The sequence below is a fragment of the Centruroides vittatus genome, unplaced genomic scaffold, assembly GCF_030686945.1.
Source record: "Centruroides vittatus isolate TY-2023 unplaced genomic scaffold, ASM3068694v2 contig_651, whole genome shotgun sequence".
NCBI lineage: Eukaryota > Metazoa > Arthropoda > Arachnida > Scorpiones > Buthidae > Centruroides > Centruroides vittatus.
Window position 1 is genome coordinate 2,377,693 of NW_027122405.1, and position 23,009 is coordinate 2,400,701.

Below are 23,009 nucleotides of genomic sequence, written 5' to 3' on the forward strand. Positions count from 1 at the left end.
AATCCGAAAACATTCGGTAGACTAACTTACAGCTGAACAGGCTTAAAACTTTTTTATTGGTTCTTCTCAAATGCATTTCGGACCAGTTTTATGAGTCCTGGTCCCTCATCAGTGCTACAGGAAATCAAAGGTTTTTTTATTAACATGGGTGACGCGAGTACGTACATAATAAGATTTAAAGAATTTTTGTAAATCTTATTATGTACGTACTCGCGTCACCCATGTTAATAAAAAACCTTTGATTTCCTGTAGCACTGATGAGGGACCAGGACTCATAAAACTGGTCCGAAATGCATTTGATGAAGAACCAATAAAAAAGTTTTAAGCCTGTTCAGCTGTAAGTTAGTCTACCGAATGTTTTCGGATTAAAGAGACAACCACCTATTATTAATAAAATTTTAATTATAGAAGATGGTAAGAAAAATGCTATATTTGTGTGGTTTTTCTATGCTATTAAATTGACTAATAAATATTTTTTGTAAAATTTAAATTTAGTTATAAATTTAAGTTTAGGTTCAAAATTTAAAGAGTTTGTTCTAAGTTTTAAATTCAATATGAATTTATTTTTTTTAACCATCCTATTTAGTTTATGAATCATCTATATGCTGTTCTTAGATTATCTAATGTAAAGTACTTTGTACTGAAGATGGCTTAAAATGCTTAAAATGTTTTAAATTAAAGAAAATTAAACGTTTGGTAACCTTACCAAGCAGAATTCGTGTATGTGTGTGTAATATTCATATATTTGTATAATTGCATATGGAATGAGAGAAAAATAAATATCATTCTCATAAAGAGTAGTTTATACCATTGTTTCATTCATTCATTTAAATTACTGACATCACAGAAAAGTGAAGCAATCTTAATTTATTAATTAATTATCTTATGCTTTAAATTAAGATCACTTCTTATAAATTTATTTTAAATTTCAATAAAGTTATACATTTTGTTGTATGACTTTAATATGTTTGTTTTTATATATATATTGGTTATTTACATAAATAATTTATTAATATAGGAAGAAAATGAAATGAAAAACTTTTCTGTAAGTTCAAAGCAGTCTTTTTTGGATCACCGGTCTTCAATTGAATCAGATTGCCCCGTAGAGAGAATTCAATTTTACAAAACATTTTCACTTTTAATACGAATGGGAAATAGAGAGAAACAATCTGGAGCTGAGAATGAAAACAAAATAGTAAGTTTAATTATTTCCTAGACTGAGTTTTAGTTTTTTTCAGTTAAATATCTTCATGAAAATCTACGTTTTATAATCTATATTATAATCATAAAAATATTTTTAATTTAGCATATATCTTCAGATAATTATAATTTTGTTATAATGAAATTATTAAAAAATATCAAAGTAATACAATAGCATCTGCTTATTATAATTGCAAATGTTAATGTTATCAGAATTAGCACATTCTAAAATATATAAGTTAATATTCACTTATAAAAACATCACTTATTTTGATTATGGTAGTTGTTATCTTCAGGTAATTAGTCATTTTTAAGCTATCTAGTCTCATCATTGGCTGATAAAATGTAATCATCAGTCTTAACTGGTCTGCTTTAAATGTTAAACTCATTTTAATTGTTGCTTGCTTGTAGTAGAAGCATATAAGTTGCTGGCATTTGTTACTTCAATTATACATTGGATGAACTATGGTTAATTAATAAATCTTCAAGTTATACATTTTTTAATCGTATTAACACACCTTTTTTAATGTCAGAGTCAATAAAAGAAAAATTTCCACTTGTAGTCTTATTTCCTTATCTTTATCAGTTGGTCTTTAACATTAGTATAAAGTAGATGAGTCTTATACTGATTGCAATAAGTATTCTGTTTCATATTGAATATATTAATGAATTATGATAATGGATATTTACATCTGTAATAAAATAATTGAAATTTATACTAATTTGGAAATTCCATTTTAGAAATCAATAACAAATTATTTTCTCTACAATTTTTTAAAATCTGATATCAAAATAAATAAAACTATACTTGCTTACTGAAGAGACAATATCATAAAATAAAATAAACAACCATTCAAACTTCAGCAAAAATTCTTTAATCTTAAGAACGTTTTCAAACGCATTAAGCGTCCATCTTCAGTTACTTCTTTAAATCTTCTGTAAGTTCAAAATAAAATAAACAGGATTATCGTAATCTACAAAATTATGCCAATATTTATGAAATATTGGCATAATTTTGTAGATTACGATAATCCTGTTTATTTTATTTTTATTTATTTATTTATTGTAATCGTACCGTTAATTTATGTAATATTTGTTTGAATTTCATATTTGATTTAAAGAAGTAACTGAAGATGGACGCTTAATGCGTTTGAAAACGTTCTTGAGATTAAAGAATTTTTGCTGAAGTTTGAATGGTTGTTTATTTTATTTTATGATATTTTCTGATATCAAAATTCATATATAAGATGTACTGTACAACATTTATAACACTTAAATTTTGTCAAAAATTAAAACAAGATCTTTTTATAATGCTAAATAAATTATTAGGAAATATTTTCTTATCAAAGTCAAAGTTTATAATAATCGGTTTGTAAGTTGTAATGTTTACACAGCAGAATGGTTTCAGATATTTTTATATTATTTGTGTTTAGCTAGAATGGATTTTGGAAAAGTTGTGTGTTTGATTAGAATATCAGAGATAATAAATTATAAGAACAAACTAAATCCTGTGAAAATTTATCACTTTTCTTGGGTAAATATAAACTTACATTTATAATTTTGTGATGAAATGATCTTGCTCTCTCTTATTATTTTTTTATATATATTATATAAATGAGGATGTTTGTTTGTTTATTTGCTATACACTCCTAGACTGTTAGACTGATTGCTACAAAACTAGGCAGTTATGTTCATATACTTCTAACTTAGATAATGTCATACTCCCATCCCAAAATATCTATTGGATTTTTGTAAATCGATTAACTTATATCTACATCCGATTTGCTCATTTACACATAGTGCCATCCATTGGAAAAAAATTTAACAAAATAATATACTAAATATAATTCTTACAAAAAAAAAGAATATAATTTTAAAAATTTATATTATATCTACTTAACTAGAAATTTCCTCATCAAACATGACAGAATACTTTTTATGAGAAAGTAGAGATTGAAGAATTGAGAAGAGTAGAGATTTCAAGAAATTCAAAGAGTGATGTTAATATTTCTACAAATTAAGTAGTATATACTATCTGTTGTAACATAAAGGGCAACAAAACAAAATTTCACTTGAAGTGGGCAAAAAAATTAGGAGTTATAGAGAATTCACTTACACACACACACAAACAGATTTAGACCTTTATATTAAAATAATAATAAAATCTTTCTTTATAAAATTACTTTATACACAAATTCTGAGTAAACACTCTATTGTCTTTTAAAAAATTTTTTTATCATCTTCTTTTAGTAATACACACCTTAATATTGTTTTGATAATTGGCATTGTGATTATGTTTCTGCAGCCCTTGATAAAGCTATTTCATAATTCCACATTGATAAAACAAAGATAAATTGTATGTACGTTAGTCAGATGAGCAATAACACTTTCTAAATAATGAGCTGGTTAGATTTTTATTTCTGATTGGAACATCACATGGAAAAATTTTTAAAAATTTTATAGAAGTGACACAATGAGGCTATCTTTTTTTAAAGTTTAAATTTTAAATTTAATGAAGTATGTTTAACATTTGCTAAAATATTTTAAAATGCAACTTAAGGGAAATTCCCTGTCAAGCATGAACATCATATCATATGGTCACCGACATCACTGCAACATAAGTGTGATCATTGATCTGAAATCAATAAAATGTTTATTCTATAGATAATATTTTTGTAAATTAAGTAGCCTATACTTTCTGTTGGAACATAAAACAAATATAACCAAAATTTCATCTACACTAGACAAAAATTGCATGAGTTATAAGGAATTCACACACAGATGACGGATTTTATATTAGTAATTATTGTGACAATGATATAGCATGAAATAGATGCGCTATATCATTACTGAGACAGGTAGCATATAACACTTGCCTGCATGGAATCAAAAATGTTACCTTGTGAAAAGTCTATAGTAAGTATATAAGTATTTAATTTTTTACATATAACGACTCAGGTTTTTTCATTTCTGAACAGTACTTTCTTAATTCTAAAAAGTGCCCTCCAGTAGCGGAGTGGATAAAACTACTGAACACTTCTATTTAGTTAGTGATGGGTTCAGGCATGGCTAACAGGCTGGCCACGTGAAGTTTCTTGGGTTTTCTTTATGTTAGTAACACCTAAATAGGGTCCCTCTTTCCATAAAAGTCTTCCTGGGATGCAGGAAGACTTTTATGGAAAGAGAGCAATCTCCCCTCAGCAGATTGCTCACATGTTGCATTGTCATAACCAAATAAACCAAACTAATTTTAAGGTGAGATTATTTATTGTGACATCGTCACAATGCCAAGCTGAAACTTTTTATCAGAATGTTCTAAATTCTTTTAGTAGTGTCTTGCCCCTTTATATCAAACTTCTCCTATTAGCAATAGAGTTGTGTTGGTCATATATCTAACTCTGTTCATGGAAAAATTTTGAATTGAAGTATCATGACTTCTGGTTTGTACCAGAAGTTCCTATATATTTAAACTGGGCCTCCAGCCCCAAGCTTTCCCTATCTGGTCTCAACTTTCATATATCTAACTCCTTTCTTGAGTTTAAGGAAGAACAGGCAGAGAGACTGGGACGACAGCGGGAATTTATAGGTCTACAATTTGCAGCCCAATAATTTTTCTATAAATGTGATATTTATGAGAACATACTTCCCAAATAGTTTATACAATCTGTTGCAAAAATATAAGCACTTTATTATCACATAAAAGCAATTATTCTTGCATTCATGAGATTTTTTTAATTTAAACAAGTCATATGAAGTCTTTTGGATGCTAAGTTTAGCAACTTTGATCACATATGGGACCATCATGACCTATCCTACACGGATCACTTTTCAAATATTAATAATAGACCAGTATTAATTAGTAGTCATTGACCACATTTTCAGATGTCATCTTACCCATCAACTATCATTTTTCTCTTATCTCATAAAATACAGCTGAGTTTTGGGATTGCAAGATTGGGCTATAAGTAGCAAATTGAGATATTTGTAGGTCTCTATGCTGCTAGATTTGGGAAACTTACTACTTTTTGCTACTTTAAACATAATTTGGGCTATATTTTGTGGATTCTGCTTTGCTTTTTATAAAACTTACCTGACAATCTGTGAGGTTCTCACTGACAGATGCCGTTTGTTTGTCTGCAGTTTGTTTATAATAATAATAATACAGTAAAAGTTCAATGCAACTGACCACCAAGGGACTGAAGAAATTGGTCTGTTATAATAAAAGTCTATTTTATTGTGATTGCTTGTTCTTGTGGACATGTTCATTAGTATACAGTAGAATCACATTAAAATGGATTTCAATAACAGATTTATCCAGGTCTATTAAATTTGGTTAAGATGCTAAATCAATGCACTTTTACCTTGTTTCAGTAAATCTGTTACTGCAAATATAAGGTACTGTAAATAGTAGTAATGTATAAATAACTTGTCCATTACTATATACAGTAATACCTCGGTTTCTGTTAACTTTGGTTATCATCAGTTTCAGTGTCCATCAATTTTTTTGCAAAAAATTTGTCTTGGTTGTTGTCGGTTACCTCAGATTTCATTGGCGTGCCCAGATGACCTCGTTGCTAATTTTGCGAAAACAAAGGTGACCCATGCGTTTTCCTGTTCAGTGCAGTGTTGTTTCTCATTGTATGAGCATTATCCCACGCATCTAGTGAAACAATTCCATTGCTTTCCTTTCCTTTTAGCTCCATCATGGAGGCCCACCAGTGGCTAAGTGGTTCCATTCCCCAAATACTGGGAGTTTGGTTGTGAGTTAGCACCTCTCCAGAATGGGCTGGCCATGTGGAGTTTTCCAGGTTTTCTCCATGTCTGTAAGGCCTGAATAGGGGCCAGTTACCCTTAAAAAGACTCCCGGAAGGTATTCCCCGTAGAGAGATTCCCCAAGTGTGGCATTACTGTAACTTAACTAAACAAACAAACAAACAAGCTTCATCATGGGACCAAAGGAAGTTTCGAGAGCCAGCACCCTTCGAATGCCATGTTAAATGTTCATTTATTCTTTACATTAGTCTTTTATATTCATTTCATATTAATTTCTTATTGTTTTTAGTATTAAACACTATATTTATTCTCTATGAAATGTGTTTTTCGTATGTATTTTAGTGTGTCTAGATTGAATTAATTGGATTTACATTGATTCATATGGAAATAATTGCCTTGGTTTTCGTCGGTTTCAGATTTTGCTGATTGTTTTTGGATGGATTATCGACAAAATCCGAGATATCACTGTACTGTAAAACTTATAACTTAAATTGGTAAACTAAATGTTTATAGAAATTGTAAAATAATTTTAAAAACTGAAATCCAAGGAAATGTAAAAATCTAAAAAATAATAATAAAATGATTTGAATACAAGTTTAATTAATTTGGTACAAAACTTCCAAAAAAGAATAGTTATGTATATTGAACAAAGTATTTCTTAATTTGAAATGCTTTAATAAAGCATTAATCTAAAATTACAATTAAATTTATGCTTATACTTTGAATCTTATTCTCATCCTCAGACAAGTTCATTTAAATAACAAACTCTAGCAAAAATTGCAGTAGTAATTTGAGTTTATTTCTTTAAGTGGTAAAAGTAATTTTTTTAAATCAAAAAGAGAGATTGGCTTTGATTGTTAAGTTTTAAGTTTTGTTATGTATAAAGCACTTACAAGTCATAAAACTTAGACACTTCTTCCAAAGAAATGATATACATTTATGAAACACTATTATGATTGATATCTATCATGTTTTTGAAAGAATTACTTTTTCTGAAGTCTCTTACAGTTAATTGTAAGTAAAACTTAAAAGTAATTCTTTCAAAAAAATGATAGATATCAATCATAATATTGTTTCATAAATGTATATCATTTCTTTGGACTCTTAAGTCTCTTAACATTTCGTTGGTGTCTTAAGTTTAATCAGTTGTAAGTGCTTTATACATACAGAAGATTGACCAATGAAATTCTTGATATTATATTAATATTAGTAATTAATCAAGTCAAGATTTCACTAGATTGTATCTTACATATTAAATATAATCTCATGGAATTTTACTATTCATTCTCTCTGTAATGTCTAGTGTCTTTTGATTTTTGAAAGTCTTGGTTATTTTATTGTTACTGAACAGATTTTAATTCAACTTAATATGAATTTTTTATATCTATATTTTTCTTGAACAAAATTTTTGTAATTGTTTACATTATAAATTTCTTGTATAACTATAAAATAATAGAATTTATTAAGTATTTATTTGAAAAATATCTTTAATAAACAAATTTTGTCATTAACAATGAATCTTAGTAATATGATAGAGGTGAATTTAAAAAATTTAATTAATCTAATTAATCTAAAAATTAAATTAAATCTAATTAAGTTAAAATTATTAAGCCTTTAACTTTTTTAATGTTCATATCAGAATTATTCTTTAGTGTGTGGACTAAAATTCAATTAATAAATTTTTCAGATTTAAATTAAATTATAATAAGTTTTGATATTTTTATTTACTATGTTAGAAATATACAGGGGAAGGCATAGTCCTGTTCTTTGTTTTACATTAAAGCAATTGTGTTGAAATTCATACACATTAAATTACACAACATTACAAAACATATACCAATGACTGATTTTGACTCTCACTTCATTTCAGTATATCCTCCTGCAATGTCAATGCACATATTCATGCCAGAAAAGTCAGTAACTTCAGTTTGTTTCCTCAAAGACTACTGACATTTCTGGTGTTCCTATATGCAGTTATTGCAATTCTGTTTATCATCTCCTGAATAGCGAGTGGCCTTGTTCATAAATGCAGTTCTTCACAAAATTCTAGAGAAAGAAATCCAGGGGTAATGTTGACTGATCTTGGAGGTCATGGGATATCACTCAATTCAGTATTCTGGGAAGATATTATTCAGAGTTGCACGAACCTCTTTTGTCCAATGAGGTGCAGCTCCATCTAACTGATGGAAGACTTCATTATTGAGAAAATTCTGTTGCCTCATGTTCAAAAAAACAATTTTAATCAGGAGAGAATGAGAAGATTTTGCTGTGATGGTATTCCCAAGAAAAAGTATGGTTCCAGAATAGTCATCCCAACAAAAGATACAATGTGTTAGCTTTTAGTGAATCTTGATGATGTCTATTGAAAAAGATCAGCTTTGCCCATATGTTGAATTACATTGATTCACCTTCAGACAAGTTGAAGATTGTCTTGTCCTTTTCAAATTCACAAGGCACAATATTTGATATCATTTATTGAGAAATGCTTTGTAATATCATTTATTTTTATGTGTATGAATTTCAACACAGTTGTTTTAAAATAAGATAGGGGACATAATTATGGCCTATTCTGTATTTTACTAATTATTTGCCATGTATTGCATTCATATACTATTTAACTAATATGTTTTTATAAATTTCAGGTAAATGAAGATCAGTTATCTTTTCAAGCTATTAAAGATTGCTTATGGCTAGAATTAAAAGCTTGGCATAATGGTTCTACCATTTGTGATGAGAAAAGGACTATTTGTCTACAAAGACAATCTATCCAGAAGTTTTAAAAGAAATTTTAAATTTTACTATACTTGATATATCTGAAAATGTAACCAATAGCACTGATTCAGGATATGTGTCATGTGGAAATGTCATTATAGATCAAGTTTCCTCACCATTCAATCAGAACTCAAATGAAGATATATCTGCAATTAAATATTCTAATGTTGCACAAATATATGATGATATTTCACTTGGTAATAAAGTTAATGATAAAGAAACAAGGACAATAAGAAGTCTTGTTAAATCACTTGAAAAAAGTCACAAAGATTCATTTCCATTAGAACATAATTATGAAGTAAATAGTTATTGCAAGGATAATTTTAGAACTAATTGCTTTTTAGGTGATGCTTGTTCTTGCAATGAAGCTTTGAGTAGACTTTGTCAGAATTGTATCAATAGTGAAAGTGAAGCTTTACATCAGGTTACAAAAGTATTAGAAAAACTTGATGAAGTCGAACACTATTATTCATGCTCTAAAGCATTAGGAAATGAATATCCTGTATATAATAGTGAAGAATTTATAATCAGAGTTAAAACACTGAATCTTTGGTTAAATCTTACACAATGCTTACGAAGAAAGATCGATTCCTTGGCTAAACTATTTGGTATTCGTGATAAACTAAAAGCTGGTTGGCCTTGTTATGATTTTAATGAAATACAAAGATTAGTTATAAATGAAGAAGTTAAAAATCAGAATAATGACAAAATTGAATCTAAACATTCATTAAAAGTAAATTTTCAAAATATATCAGACTTTACAAGTAGTCCAAATACAACTGGATCTGATAGAGGTTGCTGTTCAACATCTGCTTCACCTGATGTTCAAAATATTAATCCGTTTGATTTATCAGTAAATAATGCGAGTTGTAATCAAAATACAGCTAATTTAGATTTCAAATATTTCAAAAGTTCTCGTATCTATCATCGTTATGTTGATAAAACACTTCGTCATAAAGGACTTAAATACATATATTCTCAGCTTACAAGTGTTCTCCGTCCTATTCTGTTTCATGTTCATGCTGCTTTGAAAAGGCCAAAACCAACATCATATGCAGCAGCTGTTGCAAAGGTAAAATATTTTCATTATAATTATTAAACTTGTTAATTGTATATTTTTAAGATTAAAGAATTACTTAGTTAATAATATCAAAATATTTTAATATATATGTAATATTTATCTAATATGGTTTGTAATAATAGCTAACTTTATTGTAGGATATACAAGATAATTATAATTAACACATCTTTGTTTAATGATGCCTTGATGAATATATAGCAATCCAAACACAACCAAATTTTGTATACTGATATTTCAGGATTTTCAGAAGACATTTCTGTGAGGGGGAATTTAGTTCCAAAACTCACCACTATGAAACTTGTGGTGCTGTAAGTAGCAAAAAACATGCATTGCCTATGGTATGTGGAACATCATTTATATTATGACAGATCAGCCATGATGGTCAAGGCTTTGCTGGAACATGTTTTACTTGAGAAGCTGTTTAGCACCAAGGTTGTTTAGTGTTGAAGGACCTTGGTGCTATTGGCATTACTAATTGTTAAATTGCTCAATTAGAGGAAAATATCTACAGCGAGCGCAAGGATAGAAACCTATTGCTACACAAGTAGTGGAGAATATTACTATGATTGTTGGAGAATATTAATGGCTCATCTACTGTACCATTTTCAAGTTTCAGCAGTACACATGTAGTGTTGTGGCAATTAACTATGCTTATTCCATTATGTGGAAAGATACTGATATATTTTTTTTCTATACAAAATTAGCTATGTCTAACAGTTGCTTGATAAGGAAGAAAATTTACCTGACCTTTATATTAAACTTCTTTTCTTAATTGGAAGTTGTTGATGATTGGCCATGGGAGATCTTGTGGACTGATCCACATTTTTACCTCAAAGGAACATTTCTCCATAGCTACTGCATTTTGACCTTGCTACATTCAAAAGCATCACCAGATTCCACTGCACTTACCCAAATTCATTGTGGTGTAAGTGGCTTTACAGTTACATTTACAGGCCTCAGAGTCACTCACTTTTCAGAAGTATCCTCGCTTCTCTCACTTTTCAAGTTATTTGCTCACTTTTCTCACTTTTTTGGTCATTTTCACATACTTAATTAAGAAGATGTGGGACTAATCAAAAATATTAAAGCCAAATGATCTGCTGAATTATCGGACTATCAAACTAGAATTTTCTGGAAGAAAATACTTGGCCCTGAGCGGGACTTAAAACTACAACTGCCACTTAGTGTTGTTAGGTTATTGCAAACAAAATTCCTTTTATATATGTAAAATATCCCTCTCATTACAGATTCAGAAGCCAATGTTGAATAAAGTTATGTACTCATGCCATATTGTCATTATTAGCCAAAGTCTATTTCTTCAGAGTTGCATTTCCTTCTACAGGAATTAAAAATCAGTATTCTAAGCATCTCTACATTTTTGGCTGTTTTCTAGAAAAATCCCTAAAATCCCTTTGGAAAGGAAAGCACACTATGCAGAGGGATTAATTTTTCTTTCAAGCTGACAACATTGCTGCTGCTTCTAAATTTAAAATATATTATGATTATTAAAATTAACATGAGATAGTGGTGTAACATTCTAGACAAATTATTTTGTTTTTGACCATTTAAATGGTCAGAAATGAAATAACTTGTCAACTTAGTTTCTTTTATATTTTTAATTATATATATATATATATATATATAATTTTTTTTCAAGTAAAATTTTAATATAATTTATTATTTTGTTTTTATTGTATTATTTGGTTTAGTGCTATTCATTTTTGCTTTTATTGTATTTGGGGTGGTCGTTTCTAGGTGTAGTCATCTCATGCCTATGCATCTTTATTTTTTTGGATTAAAAATAAAAATAAATATTGTAATGACTAATATAATCATTTAAAAGTAAAATTTGCAAATCTGGAAAAGTTTAAAAATGATCAATTTTAGTGAAATTTAGAAAATTTGTACCTCGTACATACTTCAAACTGATTATGGTAACTATTAAACCATCGAGGATTCGTTACAAAATTTGATGAAGAACTCAGGAGTTCGGAAACGTTTGTTTTCTTTATCTGCACACCATAATTGGTTCGGAGTACATGATTAACTATATCACGGTGTGATGAGTGATTGTTTAAAATTTGTATGTTTAATTTATAATAATAAAAAAATAGAATTTTTTTAGAATCACAAAAATCTAAGAAAGTAATATTTGTATTATAACTATTATAGTAAATTGTAAACAAAATGATTATGAAAATTATTATTATTATTAAAATTAACACTTATTATTTAATTTCATTAATTTTTTTCTGCAATTATTTATTTAAACACAATAAAGATCTTTACTTTTATAACAATAATTCACACACTCCATCAGAAATATAAATAAATAAATTGTGTACATGAAATTTATGAAGAAATAAATTAAAAATGTAATAATTCTCTGCACTCGAAGCTAGAACTACTTAAAATCAGTAACACAAAAAACCTTTCACATTTTGTTTCTAGCAGTTTAATCACTAAGTACAAATGTTTTCAGCTGTTTTGAATGGCCTTCTTCAGGTACAGTAAGGTCAGTTGGAATGTCGGTTAGCAGATATTTAAATGACGTCACTGTTTATAAAGGTTTCTTCTTTACTAGTGATATCATTGCTAAGAGAGTTTAAATGATATCAACATTGTTAATTATCTTTTTAGTTAAACCAAGATGTGTGAATGACTATTGATGATAAGATAATTGTTAACAGTGGAAAATAAAAAACAAGATAAATTTAGAAAATGCTAGAAAGATTGCAACAGGCTCGATGAGGGTGGATTGGCCTATTTAATTTAGGGGGTTATCAAGGAGTGATTGCCATGCGGTGGAGAGCGAGTCTGCGTCTCTGTTGTTAATAAAGTTCTCTTTGAGGGATTTCATAAAGATTTTTATTGTTTCAATTGTTCTAAACTTGTTATAATCAAGCATAGGTATAATAATCTTAGCCTCTTTCCATTTGGCCGTTATATTCGGTTCACTTGCAAACTGGGCTAGGGTGGAATTAAACTTATTGTTGTATGTGTCATATTTGTATTCAACTATCCTTTTTGTAAGTGATCTGTTGGTTGAGCTTATGTATGTTAATTTTTTGTTTGGCTTAAATCTATTGTTCTCAAGCGGAACCGAGTAAATCCTCGGTCTTCTGGCTTCGCTGCATTTATCCTTGGTATTAGCCAGAAGTTTATATATTGTAGGGTTGCATTTGTATGTAAGATCAGCTTTGACCTTCTTAGTTATGATTTTAAATGCTTGGCTCATTCTAGGGTCAAAATCAACTACAATTCGTTTACATTGCTGTTTAAGAGGTCTGGAATTAATTGCTTCATTTTAGAAAGTTTATCATCATTGTAGGAACAGTGGACACATAATAGTGAGCAGAAATGCAAAAATAACTTCTGGTAAAACTGAGACTATGCTCCAAATAAGTCTATATGAATCAGATATCACTTGTTTATCAATGTGAACCATCCCATGCTGTAGGTAGTGATATAACATTGCATAAATTAATTACTTTGTGATAAAGTCCTTTTGTAAATTCATTATTTTTCAGCTGTTGAGATATTTTCTCTAGCATGTATTCTTTCTAGCAACTCTGTCTTACCGCCATAATATAAAAATTCTTAATTAAGGTGATCAGGGCCGGATTTACATAAGGGCATTTGGGGCCTGTGCCCAGGGCCCCCACAAAACTAAAAAAAAATTATGTTTAAACATAATTTTTTTTCTATTACCGCGACAGCCTAGTGTGGCCTAATCATGAGGGCAACAGGCAGAGAAAACCAAACCCGGAAAAAACCTATGAAACATCAGAAAATTTCGGGAAAAAATTTCACATGGGTATTTTTCAGTTAAATTAAAATAATTAGTTTTACGCTATAAAATATATGTATGTTTACAATAACCTTTTTTTAAAATGAAATTTACAACTTCCTAGTTCAAATCTAATTGAAAGTACAGTATTTTGTGTAAACTTCTAAATCATCAAATTTGCCTACTCTTAAGGGGGGACCCCACAGAATTTGTGCCCAGGGCCCCTAAATTGGTAAATCCGGCCCTGAAGGTGATGATTGGTAGAAATACAATTTATTTTCATACCAGATGTTACATTTATTAGTCAAAAATCAGCATCTTTGATATATTTATGAACTTTATGTAAGCAGTTTACTTTATATATTAAAATATGTTTAAAAATATTTAGTATTTTAATTAAATCATTTTATGTTAGGCTAAATTTATGGCTAAATTTTTATAATTATTTAATAATAATATATTTTATACAATTTTTCATAGGTTGTAACAGATTCCCCAAATCCAGCTACAAAATTTTCAGATGCCATTTTACCTTGCCCAAATAAAGAATATTGTGAAGAATTATCTACATATGGAGTTTGGTCAGATAGTTATCAAAAAATGAGGCTTCCTACATTTCATCGTCCATTCTTGTTTCTTTTACGTATTCCTTTAGATATAGTTCATGAATGTCTACAGCTACGAATTCAACAACAACCAGAGGATCCATCATCACTAAGTATTTATCAAGTGAGAGGTTTTTTTTTAATTTTAATAGAATTAATAAAATAAGGTGATTCAATTTTAAATGATTTAAATATGAATGAATATAAATTATAAGATATTTAGCATAATTAATTTTTATAATTTTTATCCATACATGTCAATTTTCTTCTTATGCATTCAGTAATTATTTATTACTATTTTACATTTGAGTACTGTTATCTTTTGGATCATTTAGTAACAATATTTTGAACTTCTTAAAAAATATGTTTTCATATTGACTTAATTTGTAAAAATTCTCAATGCAACATAATCAAAATTCATTATCATATTGTAGTGTAGCTTGGATGTTATTACTAAAGTTGTAAAAAAAAATCAGTGTGTTAATTGTATGGAAAATATGTTGTAAACTGAATAAGATATGACTGAAGTTGAAAGAAATTAAAAATTTAGAAAGCATTTATTTATTATTTTAATTATTTAATTATTTATTATATTCTATGTTTCATTTGATATCTTTTGTGAATATTTTGTAAGTTCTGACACAAGAGAGAACTTTCTTGACTATCCACAAGTTTCCAGAGAAGGTTCATGTATTTTCCCATACTGTAGCACCACACGATACTGCAAGAACAATGGAACTGCAGAACTATACAATTGAGAATATAATTGATTTTGAAATAACTAATAGAAATTCATTCATAACAACCACTCTGTTAGTAATTGATAAGAGTTTTGTTTTATATTTTAAATTATAAAGAGAGTATTTTCAATCATTTTTACAGAAGTTTGAATTTTTTCTAATGTAAAGAAAAAAGGCATGCTACTTGCATGGTGGAAAATATCTTAAATTTTAAAGCAAAATTAAGAAAACCTAAATCCTATTTTATAATTTTTTTCCTCTCTAGAAAATAATTGGCAAAATTGGCTTCTATAAGTTTACTAATATTTTACTGTTATTATCTATCAGAAAATATTATATTGCCATTTAATTTATAAAGTAGTTCAAAATATTCACAGAATATCATAGAAGTAAGTCTAAGCAAAGTTTTTGGATTTTTGTATAGTTTTTTCTACAAACTTGTATTTTCTAATTTATTTTTAAATAGACAGTTGTTTTCACCAATTACTCCTATAAAATTATGGAATAATAACTTGAGAGAAATAGTCACCTTTGGAATATCCATCTATATTTGAATACCTTATTAAAAGTAAAATTTTATGATTACCAAGAAATGTTTAATTATAGGAGTTTTGACTCTTGTAATTATTTTTCAAGTGGTAAAGTAGATGAAATGTTATTTGATAAATTTTCACAAAACATTTATGTTTTTAAGATAAATGTACAGCCATTACAAACCCTCTCTGCAAGTAATCATGTTGTATGGATTTGTGTGTCTTATGATGGCAAAGTTATTTATCTACCTGGATGTAAATGCATGGCAGGTTACCTATTCTCTTCTTAAATTTTCATCACATGGAAATGAATGTAACTGGAACGATTGATTACATGGACAATCTTAATGCATCATGTTTTTTTATGTATCGCATACAGCTTTAAACTACTTATAAAGAACTCTCTGGCTATTACAGCAGCCAACCACTGCATAATATCTACCTAAACTGATTTTATAAGGCATGCTGCCAATGAAAAACTAACAATTGCAGACTGTCAAGACATATGTTTGCCTGTGCCAGCATACATATATATATATAAAACTGCACTCTCTCTGTAATATAAACACATATGAGTCCAAATACATACTGTCCTTGTCTTTTGACAGAAACATGTAGTTTCTTTGTTCTCTTTTCTGGAGAGGGAAAGAATGTCCCACATGATTTCAATAGTACCTGCAGAACCCAGACCAATTAACTGCTACAGCTGTAATGAATATACCTTTTGCAGTATTGCAAGACAGCCTTGCCCTGACAATGTTATGAAACATATCATGATGATTTGGATTAATATCAGATAAAGAATTATAATGAATTGAATGCAGTCAACGAATTTGAAAGCTTATTATTATATTAGCATTTCATAATGACTAATGAAGTATTTTACAATTTATTTAAAAGTGACTGTAATGTAAGATGTATTATAATATAAGATATAATGTAAGATGTAATGTAAGATTGGTTTAATTATTCATCTTTCTAGTTAGGAGTGTGAAGTAGTCACCCTAAAATAATTAAAAATTCCCAAAATAAATGTGTTTAAACAAAAATAAGTACTTCAGAATAAAACAAAGTCAGATGCCCACTGACAGTTTTATTGATAGTAAAATAACATTAGATTTATGGGAGAACTGTCTGGACCATCCTTTCTGGTTGCTATACAGTGGAACCTTACTTAATAAGCATAATTCATTCCAGAATCTTACTCGTAATGTGAAACACTTGTTAAGCGAAACAATTTTTCCCATAGAAATTAATGTAAAATACAATAATGCATTTCACGCTGAAAAATATACTCAAGTATTTCATGTATAAGGTTTATTCAAAGAAAATTATACAATAAACATTGTTAAGGAGCGTGAATCATCATCTTTTCTTCTAGTGCAGAATGAACCAACCTGAAATGCAAATTTGATTTGCAGAAAACAAAAAAAATCACAGATAATATGTTTGAGAAACATACCAAATGATATGCCAAATTCTTGGGCTATGTAAAGGCTATACTTAAATAATAGAAATTAATTAATCTGACTAGAGGTAGGCAGTTATGCTTCCATCTCATATTAAATTTAATAATTATAAATAGTTAATTTTTAATTTGGACATTTCTAAAATTTTATTTGGAATTGGTCATTAAATTTAATACGAGATGGCAGCATAACTGCCTACTTCTAGTCAAATTAATTAATTTCTAATATTTAATTATAGCCTTTACAGTAACCCAAGAATTTGGCATATCATTTGGCAAGTTTATTATATAATGGGCTATGGTTATTGATGTTTATATGTAATAAGTGTTGGAAAAAGTTTGGAAAATGTTTGATCACAAATGACACTAAGATGCTAGCTGAGCTAGTGCTAGATGGAGTATGCACACAATCCGGGACTTCCCCTCTCCTAGCCACTCGTTATGCAAAAATTTGCTTGTTAAGCGAGTCATTTTTTCACAATTTATTTTGCTCGTTATGCGAGGTTCCACTGTATTATGCTGAGTCAGTAAATTGAGAGTTGCAATAAAGCAAGTGTACTGTATTTCATAAACTATTTTATTTTAGTGAATGATATATTCATCATTATTGTCAATTAGTTTTCGTCGGTGATCAAATTTTTGGATCTCTGAAATAAAAATGTTTATTTTGTCCATCAAAATAACCCTCTCATGTTCCATTTGTTTTTTTTCAGTTCTGGAAAGTTTCTTAGTTTTTCGTGAGATTTTTTGTATAACAGAATAAGTGAAAATCAGAGAGCAAGATCTGGTGAATATGGTGGATGTCCAAATGTTTCCTACTGGAATTCATTAATTAAACTCTGAATGGCTAATGCTATATGAGAAGCATTGTCTTGATGGAATATGATTAATCTATTACTTAATGCATGTAACTGTTGGGTAATTTTATTTTTGACTTACATTTCAATATTTACACTATGTATTGTCTCATTATCTCCTATTAGTTCATAAGGAGTATGCAATTCCAGCAAACAGACATGATCCTTTTTTTTTGGTGAACATTAACTTTCAGAGTTGATTAATGGAATCTTGGTTCTATTTCCTTTTTGTACAGCATTGTTATATAATAATTTTTCATTCCTTGTTGCCAGTGATTTAAAAATCGATCTACTTATAGAACATACTAAAACAATATCTACTGAATATTTTACTAGTGTAAGAATGTTCAGTAGGTGCTGTTTTATCAACAAATTTTTTTTGCTGAACTGATGATGCACACAAACATTCAAGGAATTCATATAACCCAATTCTTTTAGGTTCTTAAATCTGTTGATTTTGGAACTGATAGATTTTCTTATAATCATTTTTACATTATTTTCAGCTTTAATCCTTAGATCAGGTCTCAGCAACCTATGACCCGCAGGTCACCGAATGACACATTTCATAATTTCAAGTGACCCACTTGAGTTCTGAAAATAAATTATAATATTTAAAAATAAATTATAAAACATAAATATGAAATGAACACTTGAAGAATACATAAAAAGATAAACTGAAAATGAATAATAACAATAACATTTTTGTTTGATTACAAAGTTGCAGTAACAAACATGCATTTTTATTTTTAAAAACTAAAAATTGTAACATAATTTCTAGCAGAAATTGATAAGTTTGGCAAAGCTGATTCAGAATTCCTTGACAGACATCTCGTAACACTGGACTGTCATTCTCTCAGTTAACTTTCAGTTGTAGCTCTTGTTCAGTAGTGAAAGAATAGTGATGCAATTATAGTTATGCAGTGAAATAATTATCATTACTTAAAACAAAGTATTACCATGGACAAACAAAAAGCAAATAGATTATTTCAAGATGTGTGGAAAGAAAAGTATAAATGTGTCGAAAAATGGTGACAAATTGATATGTACTTTATGCATAGATGTAATTATCGCCAGAACTTGCAATATTGAGTATCACTTTTCTTCAAAACATAAAAATGTGAGTGAAATGCTAAATGAAAAAAAAAATCTGAATACATTGCTAAATGTGTATTAAATTTTGAAAAACAAAATAAATTGTCAAGGAGTTTTGTTACCAGCCACAATCATACTACATCTGTCAGCTTTGTTGCAGCTCTTAACATTGGTATCAATGGAAAACTGTTTACAAATGGTGAATTTTTGAAAAACACATTCATAAATTGTTTCAAACTTTTATTTAATGACTTTGCAAATAAAAAACAAATCATTGAGAGAATTAAAGACATTCCATTGTCAGCTAGAACACATTAGTATCGCATTGAAGATATGGCTGAAAATATTGATGAACAGATCAAAAATGATTTGTTATCTAGTGACGTAATTTGCATTGCACTCGTTGAAACTACTAATGTATATAGTATGGGTAGGCTTGCAATTTTTATTAGATATGCATCAATAAATAGTTCAAAAGTCAATGAAGAACTTTGTAGTCTTGCTTCTATGAATGACACAACCAAAGGCACTGACATTTTTTGTCAAGTACAAGGGTTTACTAATTTCAAAATTGGCAAAGTATTGGATTTAAAAGTAAATTAACAACTGATGGTGCTTCAGCTATGAGAAGAAAAACTTGGATTTGTGAAACTAAATGAAAAATGAACTTGGCCTCTCACTTTTATTGTTTCATTGTATCATACGTGAAGAAAATTTATTTGCAAAGGCATCTCCATAACAATGTAAAAATGTAATGGAAAAGGTTGTTAGGATTGTAAACATTATAGTAGCATGATCAGCATTAGTACACTGGCAACATTTCAAAGCTTTTTTGATGGAAATTGAATTGAAATATGGAGATTTGCTGTTACATTCGGAAATACGATGGTTAAGTTGTTGCAAAGTTCTTAATAGATTTGTAGAGTTTTGCTGAGATACAGATATTTCTTTACGAAATCAGTAAATATGATCTCAGACTCGATGATTGAAGAATGGTTAAAATTTTTGTTCTTAACAGACATAATGAATCATTATAATGATTTCAACCTATGACTCCAAGGAAATAACCACACAATTTAAAAATGTATGAGGAATGGAAGAGTTTTTCTTTGAAATTAATATTACTTGAAACACACAAAAAAGAAAGAATTTCATTTATTTCCCTTGTTAAAAGGGCAACATGAAAAAGAAAATATCGATGAGAGCAATCTTAATATGTTCGAAAGTTGGATTTTGTGCATTAAAAGTGAATTTAATAGTCTATTTCAAATTTTTAAGAAGCATGGCAAAATGTTTACTTTTATAATAAAGCTCAATGAAATATAAGAAAATGTTTTAGATTTGCAGTATTTTCAATATCTTAAAGTTGACAATTTTAGTTTAGAAATGATTGATTTTGAAAGTTCAGCATTATGGATGGATAAATTCAAGACATTGCAGAAAGATTTGGAAAAATCAGAAGATTATGATCTTTTCGTCAATGTATTGGGCATCACTTCCTATGAAGTTTTCATCTCTGAAAAAATTGGCTTTGCCATTTTGTCCACATTTGGTTCAACTTATAAATGTAAGCAAATATTTTCACACAAAATTTATTTTAAATAAGAACAGGAGCAGTTTTACAACTGAAAATTCAGATGCTTGTATTTATCTTAAAACGTCTAACTATAAGCCAGACTTGACTAAATTGACGTCACAAGTTCAGCATCAGAAAAATATAGTTCATTCAGTTATGTTTGTTTTTATAATAATTATAATTATAATTATAATTTGTATGTTTAAAGTTTAATGCGTATTGTAATTTTTTTTCAATAAAATTTATTTTATTATTCACCAAAAAAGACTGTTTTAAAATGAAAATACCACTGACCTGAAGCATCTTAATACACACATTTTGGTTGATTTTGACCCACAGCCAAAAGTGGTTGCCGACCCCTGTGTTAGATTTTTGTGAATGATTGAATTAATGAGGTGATTTATATCTACATTTTTCCAGTTTGGATTTGTTTTTCTTTAAGTAGAATGATTGAAGATCTTTGAATGGAAGGCCTAATGAAGGCTCATCTTAAACATTGATTTTTCATTGTTTAAGTTCTTAAATCAATATTGTGCCACATTTTCTGTTTCCAGGGTTTGCTTGATGGGTGAAGCAATGAGGTGCCTGCTTCAGGTGACAAAATGAGAGGGGTGGAAAAATGCACAGTCCAAATGTTCAAAAGGAGATAAAAATAATATGCCAAATACAATGAAGTCCCATAAATGTACTTTAAATTTGTTTATAAATAGTTTATACAAGAGAGACATTGCTAGAAGTGCATTGCCTCTATTGGCAACCATTTTATAAGCAGGGGAGGTAAAAATCAGTTTTGTCTCAGGTGTAAGTTACCATTCAGCCAGCATTGTTTATTCCATTATTCTGTTTGTGACTTCACAATATTTTCTAGCAACTGCTACAACAATCTTTTCTTGTACAAACAAGAATTGTAATGTTTGGCCTCATTGTTTATCCCAACCAGCATCTAAGGTATTACATTATTTTCATGTATTAAAATGAATACATGAAATAGCCGATATGAGCAAGAATTGTAAACACAATGTTGACAATGCACTTTTTATTCTACATTTTAATCACTAAATGAAACATTAAATCAAATGAAAAATAACAACAACAACTTTTTGTTGATAGTCTGCCTGTATCTTTCAAATGAGCTATAATATATTTAATATGAGATTTTTATGATTTTACACCAGTCATCAAGTCACTTGCTTTCAAAACATAGAACATTTTTGAGATAGCCTAATATTTTAAGCCATAATTCACTTACTGAAAAGTAACTTACTTTTATTATAATACAGAAAAACTTTTTTTTTATTAGTTAATAAAAGAATGCAAAGAAGTTTTAAGAGCTGGAATTCAAATGAGACAGCGTTATATAAATTTGGCTCAGACTGTATTTGGTGAAGATGGAAGTGATGTAATTGAGGCACAATTAAATGAATTTGACAAAGATTTGAAAACAATGCTGCAGGTAATTTCTCATTTACGTGATTTTATTTATAAGTTTATATACATTTATTTTTAATAAATTTAAATGAATATTAGGATTTGACAAATATTTTATTATATCATTTTAATTGAATTGTATTAGTGAGGGAAATTTTTGCATCAAAGAGTCAAATTTGATTTTCTATAGATTTAATAATCTATAGAAATTTGTGAATTGAATATTCAATGTTTTCCAGAAATGTAATTCTTGTAAATATAGAAGAATTACTGTATATAAATTACTATAATAGGTTATATTTCCTTTTGGAATTTTGAATAACTATAAATAAGAGTTAAATATCTAGAAAGCTATCAGAAATTACATTTAATGTTATATTTAGAAATTCTGCATCTCCATAGTCTATTAGAGATATAAGCTTACTAAAGATTTTAAATGCTTTTAAATGTTCAACATCTTCCAATTAAATTAAAATGAATTTCCTAAATTAAATAACAACAATAAAAACACTTCCTTGAGAAGTGAACTGCAATTAAATGAATTGCAGGAAATTAATCTATAATTTCATGCCATTATTTGAAAATTAATCTATTGATTTCATGCTATTCATTTAATTGCATTTAATTACTATAAGAGCTTCATTGACAATATTTGATAAATCTATAAGAATGACAAACCAGATTACTATTAAAAATTTAACATGATTAAATTACTATTTTAAAAATTACAATTTGTATAAATACAGTAGAACCTCGATTATCCGAACCTCTATTATCCGGATTTTCGATTATCTGGATTGTTCAAAATAAACAAAAATTGTACGAATTTACTGATTTGCACTTGGCGAATTGCGACACTGTTTATGTATGTACGTGATGGAATGCATGGAACAAAATTTTGAAAAGACCATTAGTAAATTCCAGTAATACAGTAGAAAGTGGTATAAAAGACATTGCGGAAGCAATAGCATAAATTTCAATATGTGCTGAATGTGACGAAGATGTAACCGAGTGGTTAAATTGCGATGCGAACGATCCTGGATTCCAAATTTTGAATGGTGAGGAAATAAATAAAGAAATATCTGCCTCAGATG

The 23,009-nt window shown here is 28.5% G+C and overlaps 1 protein-coding gene across 1 annotated transcript in view; it reads left to right on the forward strand.

Moving 5' to 3' along the window:
- The first annotated feature begins 1,147 nt into the window (after positions 1-1,147).
- The window catches only part of Mekk1 (mitogen-activated protein kinase kinase kinase 4), a 104,208-nt gene continuing 82,346 nt past the window's right edge, over positions 1,148-23,009 (forward strand). The window contains exons 1-6 of the mRNA XM_067275878.1: positions 1,148-1,195; positions 1,307-1,363; positions 1,484-1,496; positions 8,709-9,817; positions 14,097-14,345; positions 21,788-21,940. Of these exons, the coding sequence (XP_067131979.1) occupies positions 1,148-1,195; positions 1,307-1,363; positions 1,484-1,496; positions 8,709-9,817; positions 14,097-14,345; positions 21,788-21,940 (1,629 nt within the window). The remainder of the gene's footprint in view (positions 1,196-1,306; positions 1,364-1,483; positions 1,497-8,708; positions 9,818-14,096; positions 14,346-21,787; positions 21,941-23,009) is intronic.